Source organism: Carassius gibelio, chromosome A20 (assembly GCF_023724105.1).
Source record: "Carassius gibelio isolate Cgi1373 ecotype wild population from Czech Republic chromosome A20, carGib1.2-hapl.c, whole genome shotgun sequence".
Classification (NCBI taxonomy): domain Eukaryota; kingdom Metazoa; phylum Chordata; class Actinopteri; order Cypriniformes; family Cyprinidae; genus Carassius; species Carassius gibelio.
The window spans coordinates 28859537-28874951 of NC_068390.1; the positions used below are offsets into that span (position 1 = coordinate 28859537).

General features: G+C 36.2%; 1 protein-coding gene across 1 annotated transcript; it reads right to left on the reverse strand.

Moving 5' to 3' along the window:
- Positions 1–737: 737 nt before the first annotated feature.
- On the reverse strand, positions 738–14579 carry LOC127938163 (cadherin-8-like). The gene is made up of 6 exons (XM_052534594.1): positions 14241–14579; positions 10376–10512; positions 8625–8746; positions 7917–8028; positions 3175–3426; positions 738–2990 (listed from the first exon to the last, which is right to left on the reverse strand). Exons 1-6 carry the CDS (start codon positions 14399–14401, stop codon positions 2497–2499), a joined length of 1278 nt encoding a protein of 425 aa, XP_052390554.1. The 5' UTR covers positions 14402–14579; the 3' UTR covers positions 738–2496.
- Positions 14580–15415: the final 836 nt, after the last annotated feature.

The window sequence follows — 15415 nt, forward strand, 5'->3', positions numbered from 1 at the left end:
GCCAGTCAAACAGGACGTGCCGCTGTCTTCAAAAACAGCTAAAAGGAGTACAACTTGACGCAGTGTTTTAAGAACAAAGTGCTCATGGCATGAGATGCTTAAAATAACATCCCAGCAAGAATGGCCAAAAAAGCTTGTTTAGTGAATGTTTTCATAGACCAGCAATTACAAAATTACAGCACATTCTGATTGAATGTCTAGGTTCACCTAAAAAAAAAAAAAAAAAAGGACAAACTAGATTCCATTGAATACTGCTAGCTGTAGGCCAGTGATGGGATTATGTTCAATAAAACAGAAATCCAACAAACTCAAATTCAAGGCTTTGGTCATCCTCCAGAAGAAAAATAAATATATAAAATAAAAAATAAATCTGTGAAAAATCTGTGAATTTGACGTGGTTTCTTAAAAAAAACAAAAAAAAAAACAAAAACAACAAAAAAAAAAAAAAAAATATATATATATATATATATATATATATATATATATATATATATATATATATATATATATATATATATATATATATATATATATATATATACACACACACACACATGTGCTTCGTTTCGTTCATTATTAAGCATCTTGCATAATCAATTTGGTTCAAATTCTTAACTGACAACCCCCAAATGGGAGTATAGTTTTTAATAAAAACAAAAAAAAAGCAAGAAAGAGATCTCAAGTACAGGGATCAGGACCCGTGACATACTTGGCTTAAGAAATGTTACACCCACAAGTATTTATAAAAATATATTTCACAAAGTAGGAAACAATACATGGATATCTTAGAGTACAATACAGAGAGTAGCTAATTAAACATACAAGTGTATGAGCATTAAAGCACAGTAGAAAATATGATTTGCATGAAAGACTACTTTATATTTTCGCATGTCTGTCCAAGAGAACTGCCATTAATCGCATCGATACAAACAGAATATGCACGTAGCTTCAGTGCCAGATTCCCATGTGCAATAGCTAACGTGCATAAACATAACCTATTACTTGAAAGAAAAGCTAAGAGAATCAGCAATGACTATGTACAACTTTGTTTTTTTTTTTTTTTTTTTTTTTTTGCTCTAATATCATACAGTGCAGCACATTACGCATGTCTGATTCTGTATTTCTTTACTTGATGGATTCAGATTTTTTGATTTTAAAAATGGCAGGGGTCAAATATAAACATGGACTAGATTTTCTCAACTATTGTGCTTAGAATGATCACTGATATCACTGGGTATAGTATGGGAATACACACACACACACACACACACACACACACACACACACACACATATACACACGCACACAGTGTCAATAAAATATTGACTTATCTTTCCTGGTCAAGAACAAATCTTTTGTGGATTTCACAGTTCAGTGTAGTTAACAAATCTCACTGTGTGAATTTCAGAAAATATTTCAAAAATGAAAATTAAATTAAATAAAATAAATAAATAAATAAATAATAATAATAAAAAAAATAAAATAAAAAAAATGTGATGCTCCAAAATATAACTAAGCTGAAGAAGAAAAGCTTGAAACTTTACATTAAAAATAAATAAATAAAAAGTACAAATATACTCAAACCTGCAGCACAAAACAGACGATTGGCGATGAATATTTATAGATTTATATAAAACATACACAACAATGAAGAAACACCATCAATGTTCCAAAAATACATTGGAATACAACTGTATTTAATGCTTGCTTTTGAAGAACGAAGGCCTCATTGTTTCCACAATTCTCTTGTTGTCCTCAACGCAGTCTTACACAGTCTAATCATCTTAGCGTGTGAACCACACATAAAGCATATGAATACAAAGGGTTGTATAAAGCAAGCCTCAAGGCTTTTCCAGTTTACTCAAGAAATCTGGCCACGTAGTATCAAAGGGTCAAACGTTATCTCAGCAGGCAGATCCTAAAGCCAGTGTGACGTATTTTCATTGCGCTCGCATTTGTTAAACCACACATACATTCATAAGTAATGTAGACAACATATTGCTATTTAGTTTACTTTCTTTTTTTAAATGTTCCTTTATCTGATTGGCTCAATGACGGCAAGAGATCTGTTGTCGCTGGGGAGCGGTGTCATTTTGAGTTCTCTGCAGTCCTTTTTCTCCTGCCAAGCCACAGCGAGCTACAAGGTGTCCGAAAGTCCCCTTTCCATCCAGTCCTTTCAAGCGACTACCAAGAATCAAGGTTCTGATGCCTTTGGTGGTCACAGTGAACAACAAATAGCCAAAATACTGCTAGACACTCAGTGACGGTAATCTAAACTCACACTCCACAAGAATCATTGACCTCCTACTATAGACACTGGTAAGTTCTGAAGTTACGATGCACTCTGATGTGGTAGATGACTAATGCTATTAGGTCTCTCTAAGAAGATTTAAAAAAAGGCGCCCCCACCCCCTTTTAAACAGCCGTGTCTAACATCCCCGTAGCATAATACACAAGTTATGTGGACAGAAGCAAAAGGTCCGTAGCGCTTGGAGGTCAAGTCTCTTTGTCGCTCTCGCCCACAGAATAGAGCTCGCCCAGTCTTCTGAAGCGCGGCCCCCACTCTCTAAGGTAGTCATAGTTCTGGTCCGAGTCCGAGGAGGCCGTTTCGAGGGAACTCAGGGAGCCCGCGATGGAGCCCCTGCCCTCGTAGCCATAGATTTGGATGGAGTCGTACGGTGGAGCCGTGGGGTCGTTGTCTGCCTCGTGAAGCCGTACGTTGATGAATTCATCCACGTCTACTCCGTTCGGACCCGAGTGCTGACCCTGTCTGGGCATGAACTGCAGGTCAGGCTTGATGTCCTTCCTTGGCAGATACCCGTTGATGCCATCTGGGTTCTGCAGGGTGGCGATGTCAAAGGCCTCCGTATCCTCCTCCCCGCCTCCCTCGTCATCGTAACGGATGATGTTCTCTCTCACGTCCTCGTCATCTTTGATGATTAGAGGCTCATTCTTGTGTCTCCTCAGTGTCACAAACAAGACCAAGATAACTGAAAGGCATAAGAACATCCACTTAGTGAGCTCTACCTTGGCCTTGTGCAGTTCAAAGTTAGGATTTTTTCATTCGTTTACCTAAGTGCCTTTTCGATTCACATTTTACATGCACATCACAAAGTGGATTTCAAATCTTTAAAAAAATGAGTAAGGACTAAAGAGGCAGCTGAAATGACCTACCGAGAAGTAGAATTATACAAGCTAGAATTGCAATCAGAGCTCCCATGCTGAGACCAATGGGTAGAACAAAAGCCTCGACGTTACACGACTGCACGATGCCGTCCCTGCTGCAGCCGCACACCCGGATAGTTAGAGTGTTCGTGCTGCTCATTGGAGGCTCGCCGTCGTCAGTCACGATGATGGGAAGGAGGTACGTCTCCTGTTTCTGTCGCCGAAAGGAATCGTGCTTGGCAAGAACGCTGATTGAGTTATCTGGGGAGAGATAAAGTTTGGCTGTGATGTATGAAATCAAAGACAATTCATGCAAGTAAATGGTAGGGAAATGACACGCTATTAAATTTACGACAAGACAATGTCTATTCCGCCGATAAATAAACAGATGGATATAAATAGGTTCATTTCTGCAGTCAATCTTTTGCAAAGGCTACGGGATTAGTGGGAGCATCTCAGGGAGGCAGACAAAGAAACCGAGCAAAGTATTGGCGCTTCCACTGGAGCTTCTTTTCAGAAGTTATAACTTCATTATCTGCCCCCTCATACCCCAAGCATATGTTGAGGCTCTCCAGTGTCTCAAGGAGCTCTTTCGGTTGATACGCTGCACAATGTGTCCCTTAAAGCCTTCAATTTTTATTTCAAGAAAATAAATAAATAAACAAAATCAGCTACTGAGTGAAAGGTTTAGATAATACCTCAAGACGGATACAACAGAATAGTTACGGGAAAAGCTTTATCACTTAATAGAGTCCTGGGAGAAACCAAGGCAATGTTAATGTATATATGTATTTATGTATTGCTTCTCATGAGGGTGAACAGGAAGTTCATCATTTAAAACTACGGAATAAAAGGACATCACCAAGCTCACTGGAACAAATAATGGCAAACTAAACAGGGACGGGATTAAATTTCCGCTCATAAACATGCTAATGAAAAATGTAAATATGGCTTTCTTTTTGTTTCCCTGAGATCACAAAGCAATTATCTGCAAAAGTTGTGAGCTGATTTATCAATGTAATTAAAGTTCCATATTTGTGTCATTATGTGTAAAGTAGATTCTCCTTAACTTATGTATCTTATTTCACCAAACCGGTCTTAAATCGCAGGGGTATATTTGTAGCAATAGCCAAAAAAAAATAAATAAAAAATAAAAAAAACCTTTTTTGGGTCACAATTATCGATTTTGCTTTTATGTCAAAAATCATTAGGATATTAAGTGATGATCATGGTCCATGAAGATATTTTATAAATTCCCTACTGTTATAATATCAGAGAGTGAGTTGCTAAAAGAAAGAATGTAAGGGAAAATATATATTTGTAGTTTATATATGTATATATATATATATATATATAACTATCCTCTGCTGAGATCTTGAGACATTTAATGTCTTCTTTTATTTCAGTTGATTTAATCTTTGCCTCTGGCGTCTGAAGTCAGATGCAGTTCTTGTGCTTCTCTGTCATTCTGGGATTCTGCTTGTTAACAGCAGGTTCATCATTAATGGTTAATTATCACTTAATTATCTTCTTAACTCCAGCACTGCTTCAGTGCTACTTTAAATTTAGAAAGAAACATTTATTTTATTTATTTATTATTATTTATTTGATTTTTTTAGTCTAGCTGAGGAAATTCTGGCAGTTCCTAGCTGGCAATTACAGTTATCATCACAAACAAACCTCCTCAGCTGAGCTCCAGAGGTCTGCTTCAGACAACCTGCCTGGTGTTTGCAGGTGGGAACCATCATAGACTATACGTGTGCAAATATAGATCACTACTTGCACATGATCATTGAAACGAGTTTTCAGGATGGATAATCATGCAATTAAGCATGACAAAAAATAAAAATAAATAAATAAATAAAGCATGTATTGTACAGCAAGTTTCATGTGCATGGGGTAAACATGATTAATAGTGCTTTGACTAGAAGAGAAAAAATCTAGATTTTACATTAAAAAAAATATATATATAATAATTATATATATATATATATATATATATATATATATATATATATATATATATATATATATTTTTTTTTTTATATACAATTATTATTTTTATTTATTTTTATTTTTTTTATGGGCAAAAACAGTTTTTCAAAAATCTTGTGTTTCACAAAGTCAAAAAAGGCATAAAGGTTTGGAATGACATGAGGCTGAGTAAATGATGACAGCATTTTCATATTTGAGTGAACTCTCTTTTTAAGGGATTCTAACAATACACTACACCGCGCTTTTTAATCATGAATCACAAGTAACAACACATACTATGATGAAAAGCACTAAGATATAGCACAACTTTGGACATGCTGTCAAATTGCGGCACACGTTTTGATGCCAAGCTCGATCAAACACACATGCAAGCTCACTCACACACACACTCATACACACACAGCAGAAGAGATGAGAAAGCGGCCTTAGTGCACCAGACGCCTCAGGCTGTGCATCAAAGCCTGGTGTCCTTACAGAGCTTTCTCCTGTCTCTGTGATGGAGTGGCCATCTTTAACCTGAACTCACTCAGGCTGACTCATAATACATGCTGCCTCTCAAGATATCACTGAGATTGTCACTAATGACATTCCGCCTGTCTGCTTCATCTTACAGTTCTCAAGGTCTGTCTTTGTCTTAGTAGTCCATTGTACAACGCTTTGTATTGTTTCATCTCTCTTTTTTCTTTTTCATTTTGAAAAAGCTTTATATATATATATATATATATATATATATATATATATATATATATATATATATATATATATATATATATATATTATATATATATATATATATATATATATATATATATCGATCCTCTTGTTTCTTGTTCATTGTATTAACAAATATAAAACGGTATAGTTATAACTAGCTACAAAATTACTGAAATTACTAAAGACAAAGTGAACACATTTAAGAAATATTTATGAGCTCAACAGCATTGTTTATTATATATTTCCTTTTACTACTTTCAATTTATTTTACAATAATGTACTGCTAATTTATTTTTTTATAATCTACATACTGTAAAGAGGAGGAATTTTATAATATTAGCCAGTACATTCATACTAGACATATTTGAAAATTGTGCATTTGATCACTTTATTCAACCCAGCACATGCAATGTATAACAACAAAAATAATTTCACCCCATCATAAACCTGTTTTATGTTTATGTTATCACTACCATCTACCTTTTATCACAGCACATAAACAGAGAGAAGACAAAAAATAATAATAATAATAATAATAATAATAACAAAATAAAATTCCATAATAATCCACTTTGTATATTAACACACACTCATTTTAATCACAACTTCTTAAGCATAATTGATACTAGTTCTTTGATGTGCTACTCTTGAATTCTGAAATTCTTATTTCATACCTGGAACTGGTTTTCTTTTAATAAACAAAAATAAAGTATAGTTGAAAGTATACAATTGTTATTTTTTAAACATTGTTTTCTAAGTTTTTGTTTAAATTAAACCTATGTTGATAAAACAAAATGACTTAGAAACTGCTAGTAACTTTTAACAAATAATTAATAAAGAAAATAACAAACACTTTGAATTAAACATGACATTTTTTATGTAAAATTAATTGTTAAGCAGAAAAACTTAAATTGTTTTTTTTTTCTTTTAAAATATACTCAAATGATCTTATTTTTATTTAACTTAAAATTAACACAATGCATAGCACTAACAATTAAATAATATTTGTTATTATTATGATTGTTTTTTTTTTTTTTTTCTTTAGATTTATATACAGCTTTTATGTCACCCCACTCTTTACAGAGACTAGAGGGAGACACAATTTCTTTCCCTTTCAGACGCTTCCTTACTCTTATATTAACTCAAATCATGACTGTCCCTTGGAAGGCAGAGCTCTTTTGAAGTAACGTCTGATCCGTCTGGTTCAAAAATATCACGTTTCCTCTTTTTGGTGTGCAGCCAAAACAACAGCTCCTTCAACGGTCAGCCATACGACCACATGCCAAATGGAACTAGATCAATACAGTTCTCCCTCAAGTCTTCGAAAGCATAGTGCAATACTAGGCTGTGCAGCGGGAACAGCAGGAGCGCAGTGCGAAAAAGAAGGTCGGATAGGTTATACAAAAAAAGAAAGAAAAGAATCAGTGTATTTAGCAAACAAATTTAGAACCATCTGCTGCACAGCCTCAGCTTTGAGGAAGTCACCCTACATCGAGTTGCATCGCTAAACCTCGGCTTGGATTCTGTTCATTTGCTTTCTTTCAAAATGCACTGGGGAGTACAAAATAGCTGATGTCCAGACAATTGTGCATCTGCTAACTTTTGGGTACACTAATTCCACCAGATTTCCCCTTCAAATGCATGCCTCCGGACTGCGCTTGACACACAATGTTTGCACGTACAGATGCATCTCTCTCATTCTTAATTCACTGCTGTTTCATAGTCATATGTCACTAAATTTTATTATTACATATTCTTTTGGATTTTTTTATTTTATTTTGGGGGGGGGGGGGGGGGTATGCAAATATGCAAAATATGCAAAAAATATGCACCAAAACTATTTACAACAACATCAGAGTTTAAAAGATATACAACCGGAGACATGGTGAATACAGTTTACAATAATCTTTTGTATTTTGTGAATTTCGTTCCAAAGATCTTAATGATTGCCCAATCCCAGTATGTGTGCATCACAGTACTGGTGGCTAAAACATTAAATTGGGAGATGTCGAAAAAAAAAAAAAAAAAATAGATGAACATACCTAAATTGTTTTTGATGGTGAAATTGGGATTGTTGAGCATCTCCAGGCGGTAGTGGAAAGTGTGTCCCTGGGAAGGATTGTCTTTGTCCACAGCGCTGATGGTTTGAATCACCTGTGGACACAGACACAAAGACATGACCAGCCATCCATTACTCTACTTTTGACATCATATGAGGCCAGACACTGACAGCAGCCAACACGGGATGAAAAATCTGTCCCATTCACTCATAAAAGTAGAGACCCTAAGCTAAGGGGGCGCAGGCTTTGGCAGCCCACTTTTCTGTGCCAAGTCCATCTATATATCTGCCACCCCTGTTCAAGACATGTTCTTTTTCTTTATGATTTACAACTAGCTGAAAAGCAGGACCCAGGAGTCCCGGTCATTTTTTCCCCCACATGGATGGAGAATGTTCTTGCAGTGACTGTGTTAGAGGGCGGAGGGTGAGGAAGTACATACTGATACTGTTAGTCACAGACACTGCATGTCGGCTAGAGAGATGCAGGCTCTGACTGAGCCTGAATGGATCTGATTGTTTTCATTTTCTGCAGAGGGAGAGAGAGAGAGAGAGTGAGTGGCTAAAAAAGGCCACCCAGGTGTCTCTTACTTCTCTCTCTTAAATCAATAGGCTGTAATTTACCGCGGCTGATCGTTACGGAGGAGCTGTGAGAGGGAGATGCTGCTGGCGGGTCTGATTCATGCCCTCTTACCTGTCCAGGTTTGCCGTTTTCACAAAGGAATGCTTCGTATTCGGTGGCAAACTCAGGGGCGTTGTCGTTTATGTCCAGCACTTTGATCGCCACTATTGCTCTGGAAATCTGGCTGTGGTTCCCTAATATGAAAAGAGACAAGCTATTAAAACACTGAAAACAGAAGTGCAGTGGCCAAATATAGAAGGGAGCTATTGCAAATCCCAGGTAAATACAATGACCCAGTTATTTTCGGTCTCTTTTTCTGCCTCACAACTATTCCGTTTTCTCTCTTCCTCTCCTTTTTTTTTCTCTCCCATCCTCTGGGTTGATGGAGAGACAGATGAGACGCAGCATCAGTCTGAGCTTTAGACATTATCAAGTATGCAAAACAGGATTACGGTGAGAGAGAGAGAGAGAAAAAACACATTCAAAGTGCTTTTGAAATCCTCTGTACAGGTGCATGTTTTATACATGAAGGTTAAAAAAAAATGAATATTAATAAAATGGTGGCAGCTGAAGTCTAGAAGACAATAAAGGGCAATTTAATTAGATTAACTTTTCATTGGAATTATTCACTGGCGGTAATTCACAGTCCCTTTTGAGGACCCATGTAAATGATTGTATTTAATTAGGGTTGCAACCGCTGACTTTTAAAACAATTATCTATTCGTTTGGCTTTAGCACATGACATGGTACCTTAACATCGTACGGTAATTCAGGGCATACTTCTGTAATGTGTGACACTTAGAACAGCAAACAGCATTTGAAATGCATTTGACCTGTCAATTAATTTTGCTCTTTGATCACCTTATTTAAAAAAAAAAAAAGGCAAGAAGCTTATGAGCCTTGACCAGACGTTTCAAAATAATGAAATAGCACAGAATCATATCCATAGCCATGCTGTACAGACATCTCTTTTCAAATTCTCTTTCACCAGAGGCATCAGCCAAAAAAGAAAAGAAAAAAAAAAAAAATCCAGGTTTGTTGGTCATCATATTAAAACAGTGAGAAAGATGAACATTTTGCATGCTTAACTTCACATGCAATGTTGCAATGTGAGGAGCCCTTAAGTAATTCAGTTTATTCAGCTCTTTGAGCTCAGAGACATCTTATGTTAATTGTATATGACAACATCAGTATTTTTTACTCCTCCAGGGAAAGATTTTTGGCTCCAGTATCTGAAAAATGTAGCTGTACATGCCAATCAAAATGATTCTCGAGGTTTATGGATGGCTTGTGCAATGTTTATTTCTGGTCCACAGCTTGTGTTTAATAAGTTCTTTATCCAGTCAACAGATGTTCTTTTATCTGTTATGTACAGCAAACAGCTCTGGCGTGAGTAGAAATTACTCATTAGATGTCCATGAAATTAACTGCTGAGCTGTTTAATTCAGTACAATTTCTGTCTTCAGTTTCTGAGAGGAAACTTCAGCACTTTAAAATCTGCTGATGGTAAATTAATACCCGATGTGTAAGGTAAAGCTTCTATTACATTAGCTGTTATGGTTCATTTCTAGTTTCTGGCCTTTTTTTCTTAGTGCCTTTATAAACCTGCATATGTTTCTCCATTGTAAATCCTGTTACATAATTAACAAAGATGTTAACTGTGATGTGAATTTTTTATTGGTCTGAAGTGCCTCTATCCAGATTTTAATGATCTCTTTGCGCCTTACTGTAACAACCTCTTTGATATTGTTATACAATCATTTTAAAACATAAAACATTTAATGTTTCAGTCGAGAAGAGGAAGAAAGGGAAATAGTACTTACGAACTTCGGTGGCTGTCACTGTGATATTGTGCCACATATCCGTCTCTCTATCCAGAGGTTTAGCTAATGTGATCTTCCCGTCATCAACATTGATGTTAAACTGCCTCTCTAAATCTGTGTGTCTATCAATAAAATACCTGTAGAGGAAAAACAAAGAGAGGGAGAGAGAATAAAACCATTTTAGTACAAGAGGTAAAATGGTCCAAAAGGTTATCTGTTGAGACTGTAGAGGAAAACAAAGAAAGAAATAGAGAGAAATTCTTTAGAAACACACACACAAAAAAAGAATTTATATTATATTATTTAATATTATATATATATATATATATATATATATATATATATATATATACACACACACACACACACACACACACACACACACACACACACGCACACACACACACTGTATACAGTAGTTAGTGGCTGACATAAACCAATAAATACTCCAAAATACCACATGCCCCCCCCCCCCCCAAAAAAAAAAATAGTTTCAATTATTTTTCTGAAGACATACTTTTGATCATAGTTTAGAAAATCTGACATTCCACACAGAAATGTACAACATTTATATTCAACCTAGTTTATATGCACCTATAATTTACTAATCTTGGAATAACCAGGGTAAAGTCTACTTGGGCATTCTCAAACATGAGTGTGAAGTATAACATGTAAGAAGGCCCCAGTGGATGAAGGATGAGTTGTTAAATAAAGTAAAAAAAAAAAAAAAAAAAATTGCTAGGAAAGGAAAGGAAATAATTAATTGGCCTGGATAGTGAACGTGAGGAACATGTTCAGCCGTGGTAGAGATCCTGAGACTGAGGGTGGAAGTCCAGGAGGAGTGCTCTACTGCTGTGCAGGCAGCCAGACAGAATTCCCTCCTGGGACAGTCTCCAGGAGGCTGAGTGGATTTCAGTCAAGCTCTGACAGCTCCACGTACCACCGAGAGACAGACCCTGAAATGTTCTGCTATGTGTCAATCAAACTGACAAAGTTACAGTGGGGAATGTAGTAAGAGAAAAAAAAAAAAAAATTGAAACAAACAATCAAATCTGTAATTAATTATTCCATGGGATTTTTTTTTTTTTTTTTGTATTCAAGGTAGAAAAAAATAAAAATAAAATAAATAAATAAATAGTAAGAATAATACATAAAACAAACTTTAAAGGGTTCAAAGGTTATCTTGATTAAGTATGTAGTTTGGATGTGGCTATTTTGCGTTCACAGTGTTAAATACAACTCCTCACTTCTAAAAAACAAACAAAAAAAAAGAATATATATATATATATATATATATATATATATATATATATATATATATATATATATATATATATATATATAGGCTGATTAAAATACCTTGTTTTCATAGACACATTTATGAATAACAAACATGTATTATTATTTTGAAGAAGAAGAAGAGGAATAATAAGAAGAATTAGCATGATCTTTGTGATGGCATTAGTTGCTAATAATACTATTTTTAATTTGAAAATCTTTTTTTCACTAAATAAAGCACAGGATAGAACATGTTCCCTAGGCCTTTTGCCATGTAGTTATTATGTCGGGTAAAAGAGTAATTAAGAGGACTTTCACAGAAACTACTGTACCAAATATTTTCCAGTAGGCTGCACCCTGTAAATGTACAGTAACCAAATCAAATGTCTCTGCCTCCTCTATAAGTACAGTGTACATCGTTATAAAACAATTGCCTTCAAGAGCAGGCACCATGTATTAGCATATGTTAGATATCAGGTGCCATAACAAGATCTGGAGCCAGAGGGACTTCTGTCAGAGAAGGTTAAAAGATCCCCACTGATTACACCCACACTTCTTTTGACAGATAGACAATACTTCTAACAGGGCTAATTTGAACTTGGACACAGCTTGGCACCATTTGATGCACGTCAGTTCCACAATAACGAGAGAAATCCTGCAATCTTAAAAGTGGAGAGAGAGAGAGAGAGAGAGAGAGAGAGAGAGAGAGAGAAAGAGAGAGAGAGATGGGAAGGCTGAAGGTAGGAATGGTCTGAGAGGTCAGACTGATGTGAAGCAATGTTTCTGTGTATTACCGTTTCCATGTCGAGCTGCGATTTAAACTGACATTTTCATTTAACCAGAGTCCTTTGAAAGCCACAGTTACACCATTTTTTTATTTTTTTTATTCATGCCCGTTAGACCTTGATTGCAAGTTGTATTGATGTGACAACCAAACCGATATGCACAATTAGCTGTATTCAAGCAGAAATTTTGTCATTTGAGGTGAGGTCTGGTTATCTTATTTCTCTATGCAATTCTGCATGGGCTATTGGCTAAATAAAGTCAGTCATCTTTTTTATTCTTTTTTTTTTTATTTTTTATCTGGTTTCTCATTTCCTAAGTGGCTTTTAGCTTTTAAAACTGCTTCAACCCTTCAGCTCTGCTTAGGAAGACATGCAACTTTACCACTTTATGGTTCAAAATTCAGCAAAAAGTCAAACAACCAAAAATCATTTGATCACATTAGAAAAGATCATTCATCTCTTAATGCTTAAAACAACCTTGTGTTGCTTAGCTTAACACAATCTACTCAATGGCCTCAGGATAGAAGTAATTCATCTTTCACATAACACAAACGCATCAAAATGAAAAGCCTGCATGTCAGACCAGTCAGATCAATCCAGGTAGGATATAAGAAAGAAGTAAAAAAAAAAAAAAAAAAAAAAAAAAAAAAATCTCACCTTGGCAACAGCAAATGCCAAATATTTTCTTCCTAATATGTCACAGCTGGAACATTTAAATCACTCCTAAATAGCGACAGCTAAAGAAATTGCTATGAAATATAAAACGACATACACAAATACACTACAATGTAGAACAAACAGTTCTTATACAAAAGAGAGACATTAACTTTTGAGGACATAATCGACAGTATATAAAATAAGAATGATTAAAATCAAACATACTCGTAATGCTAACCATCCTTTTAGGGTTGAACAATTTGGGAATAAATTGGGTGTTCACACTCTACAGTTTGATACTGGGTTTATCACAAGCCACATTATCACTATCTTGAGCCATTCAATATGAATATAATCAAGTGTTGCGGAGCAGCATTTACTGTGAACTGAGCTGGTCTGAGATGCTAAAAACACACAGAATCATGAGTTGCTTATGTATAAAATAACACAGCGGCACACTTCACTCTGAAACACACAGTTCATACCTGTATATTTAATTAAAACAGTCTTAAAAAAAAAAAAAAAAATCCCACTAAGCCATTTCAGTTTTATTTTGATATATCGCACAGCCTTGGAATAAATATATCACACACAAGAATGCTCACTTGGTGCAAACTCCATTGCAGCGTTGAAACCCAATCTCTGATTTCTCCCTGCTCCCAGTTCCCCGTGTAATTACACAACCTGTTGCATGTTGTCCCTAAAACATCATTTCGAGTCACTGGAGAATTAATGAAACGCTAGGTTGGACTGAGAGAAATTGGCTGTATAACCTATACTGAAGGTGCCCTTGTAATTTTTCAAGTAGGAAGTCACAGAAGTGAAATACATCAGTGAGAGGAAGGGGGGGAATCTTATTGTGTCACTGTCCTATCTCTCTCCCTCTCTCTTTCCCAGTACAACCAATTCTGTGGAGGTGAGAGCTCCATTTAGTCTGAATGCAAATGCACCTCTAAAGGCAATTTCAGCGGCAGCATTTAATGGCTGGTAGGATGCAGTGGTGAAGGAGAACTTGGATATTAGATTGAAGCAGTAGCTTGAGCTTGAACCTCTCTTGGCTTAATGAAGAACATTTTTTTTTTTTTGGCCTAATTTCGCCAAGGAGGACAACATAGTTCATGTTGGCCATAAATGATTGCCTTTACCTGACTTGGCTGTGTGTGGCGTCCTGGTCTCTCGCCGCCACCGCTCCTATGACTGTGTTGATTGCAGCGTTTTCATGCACATCGAAGAGATAAGCAGACTTTGTGAACACAGGGGGTTCATCTGCATCCTCAACGGTGATTTTGACAGTGGCCTGGTCCATGTAAGGCCCACCCGTAACCGAATCGGCACGTATGTTGGTCGCCACCACTGTTAGATTGTAGGATTTTTTGGACTCAAAGTCCAGAGGCTGGGAAACAGAGAAAAGGGGATGAAAGAGGGATGTTTATTATTAATGGGCACAAAACAAAGACAAACGGCTTTCTGGTTTTAGCGGACTTGCAGGACTGACTGTAATTGCACCAGCTTCCTCCCACCTTGCAACGGATAAGATTTAAGCTGCTGCGAGCCCACTAGCAGGGTGAACAAAAATAATATTTAGTAGCAATAACCACACTTTCACCTGGAGCGTGGGATGTGTTATTAATTTGTGGCGGAGACAGCATGTGTTTGGGATTTAAATGAGGCTGCAAATAAGGTTAATCTAATGGAAACACAAGGACTGCATTGCAAATTGTTAAGAAATCATGAAAAATACAATTTGTGTGTTTGTGTTGTCTGAAAACAAAATTAATCCTTGCCCACAATACCATGACGTTAACATTGTTAATGTATTCTCCGAGGCAATTATCCAATGGTGAGGTATTATTGAAGTAGCAGATAAAATACAATTTGGGAATTATTTGTACTCCAGGATAAATATTTGTGATTTCAGCGTATGAAGAAAGGCCCCATGTTCACCCCACCTGTGTACATACATGCCACAGTGAAGAGAACTCGGCACAGAGCGCAGTTTTATATTTTCATCTAGTAAAAAATTCATGGTTTTTCCATTGTGTTCTGAATCACACCTCTCTCTACCTTATTTGAACTTGAAAAAGGGCTCAAGTCCCCCCTTTGGTCTTTTATTGACAGAAACTAAACTAGACCTGACTGCTGAAGTACACATGAAAAGAAACAGGCTATAGGAATGAGCTGAAGTAGTAGAATGAAGAATTTGCTTATGTTATCAAAAAAAAAAAAGAAAAAAAAAAAAAAGCCTCCGTCCCACAGGGGAGGTCAGGCGGACACTGGAGCCGGGCCGAGAGCAGCCCCAGCTGGGAGAGAAGAGCAGCTG

Bases quoted from the DNA above. Each gene is read 5' to 3' on its own strand.
- LOC127938163 (XM_052534594.1), bottom strand. From the start codon at position 14,401: ATGGACCAGGCCACTGTCAAAATCACCGTTGAGGATGCAGATGAACCC. The intron at 8,029-8,624 runs GTAAGAGGGCAT...CTGTGTCCACAG, and splicing joins AAAACGGCAAACCTGGACAG to GTGATTCAAACCATCAGCGC. The intron at 3,427-7,916 runs GTATGTTCATCT...ATCTCTCCCCAG, and splicing joins CACCATCAAAAACAATTTAG to ATAACTCAATCAGCGTTCTT.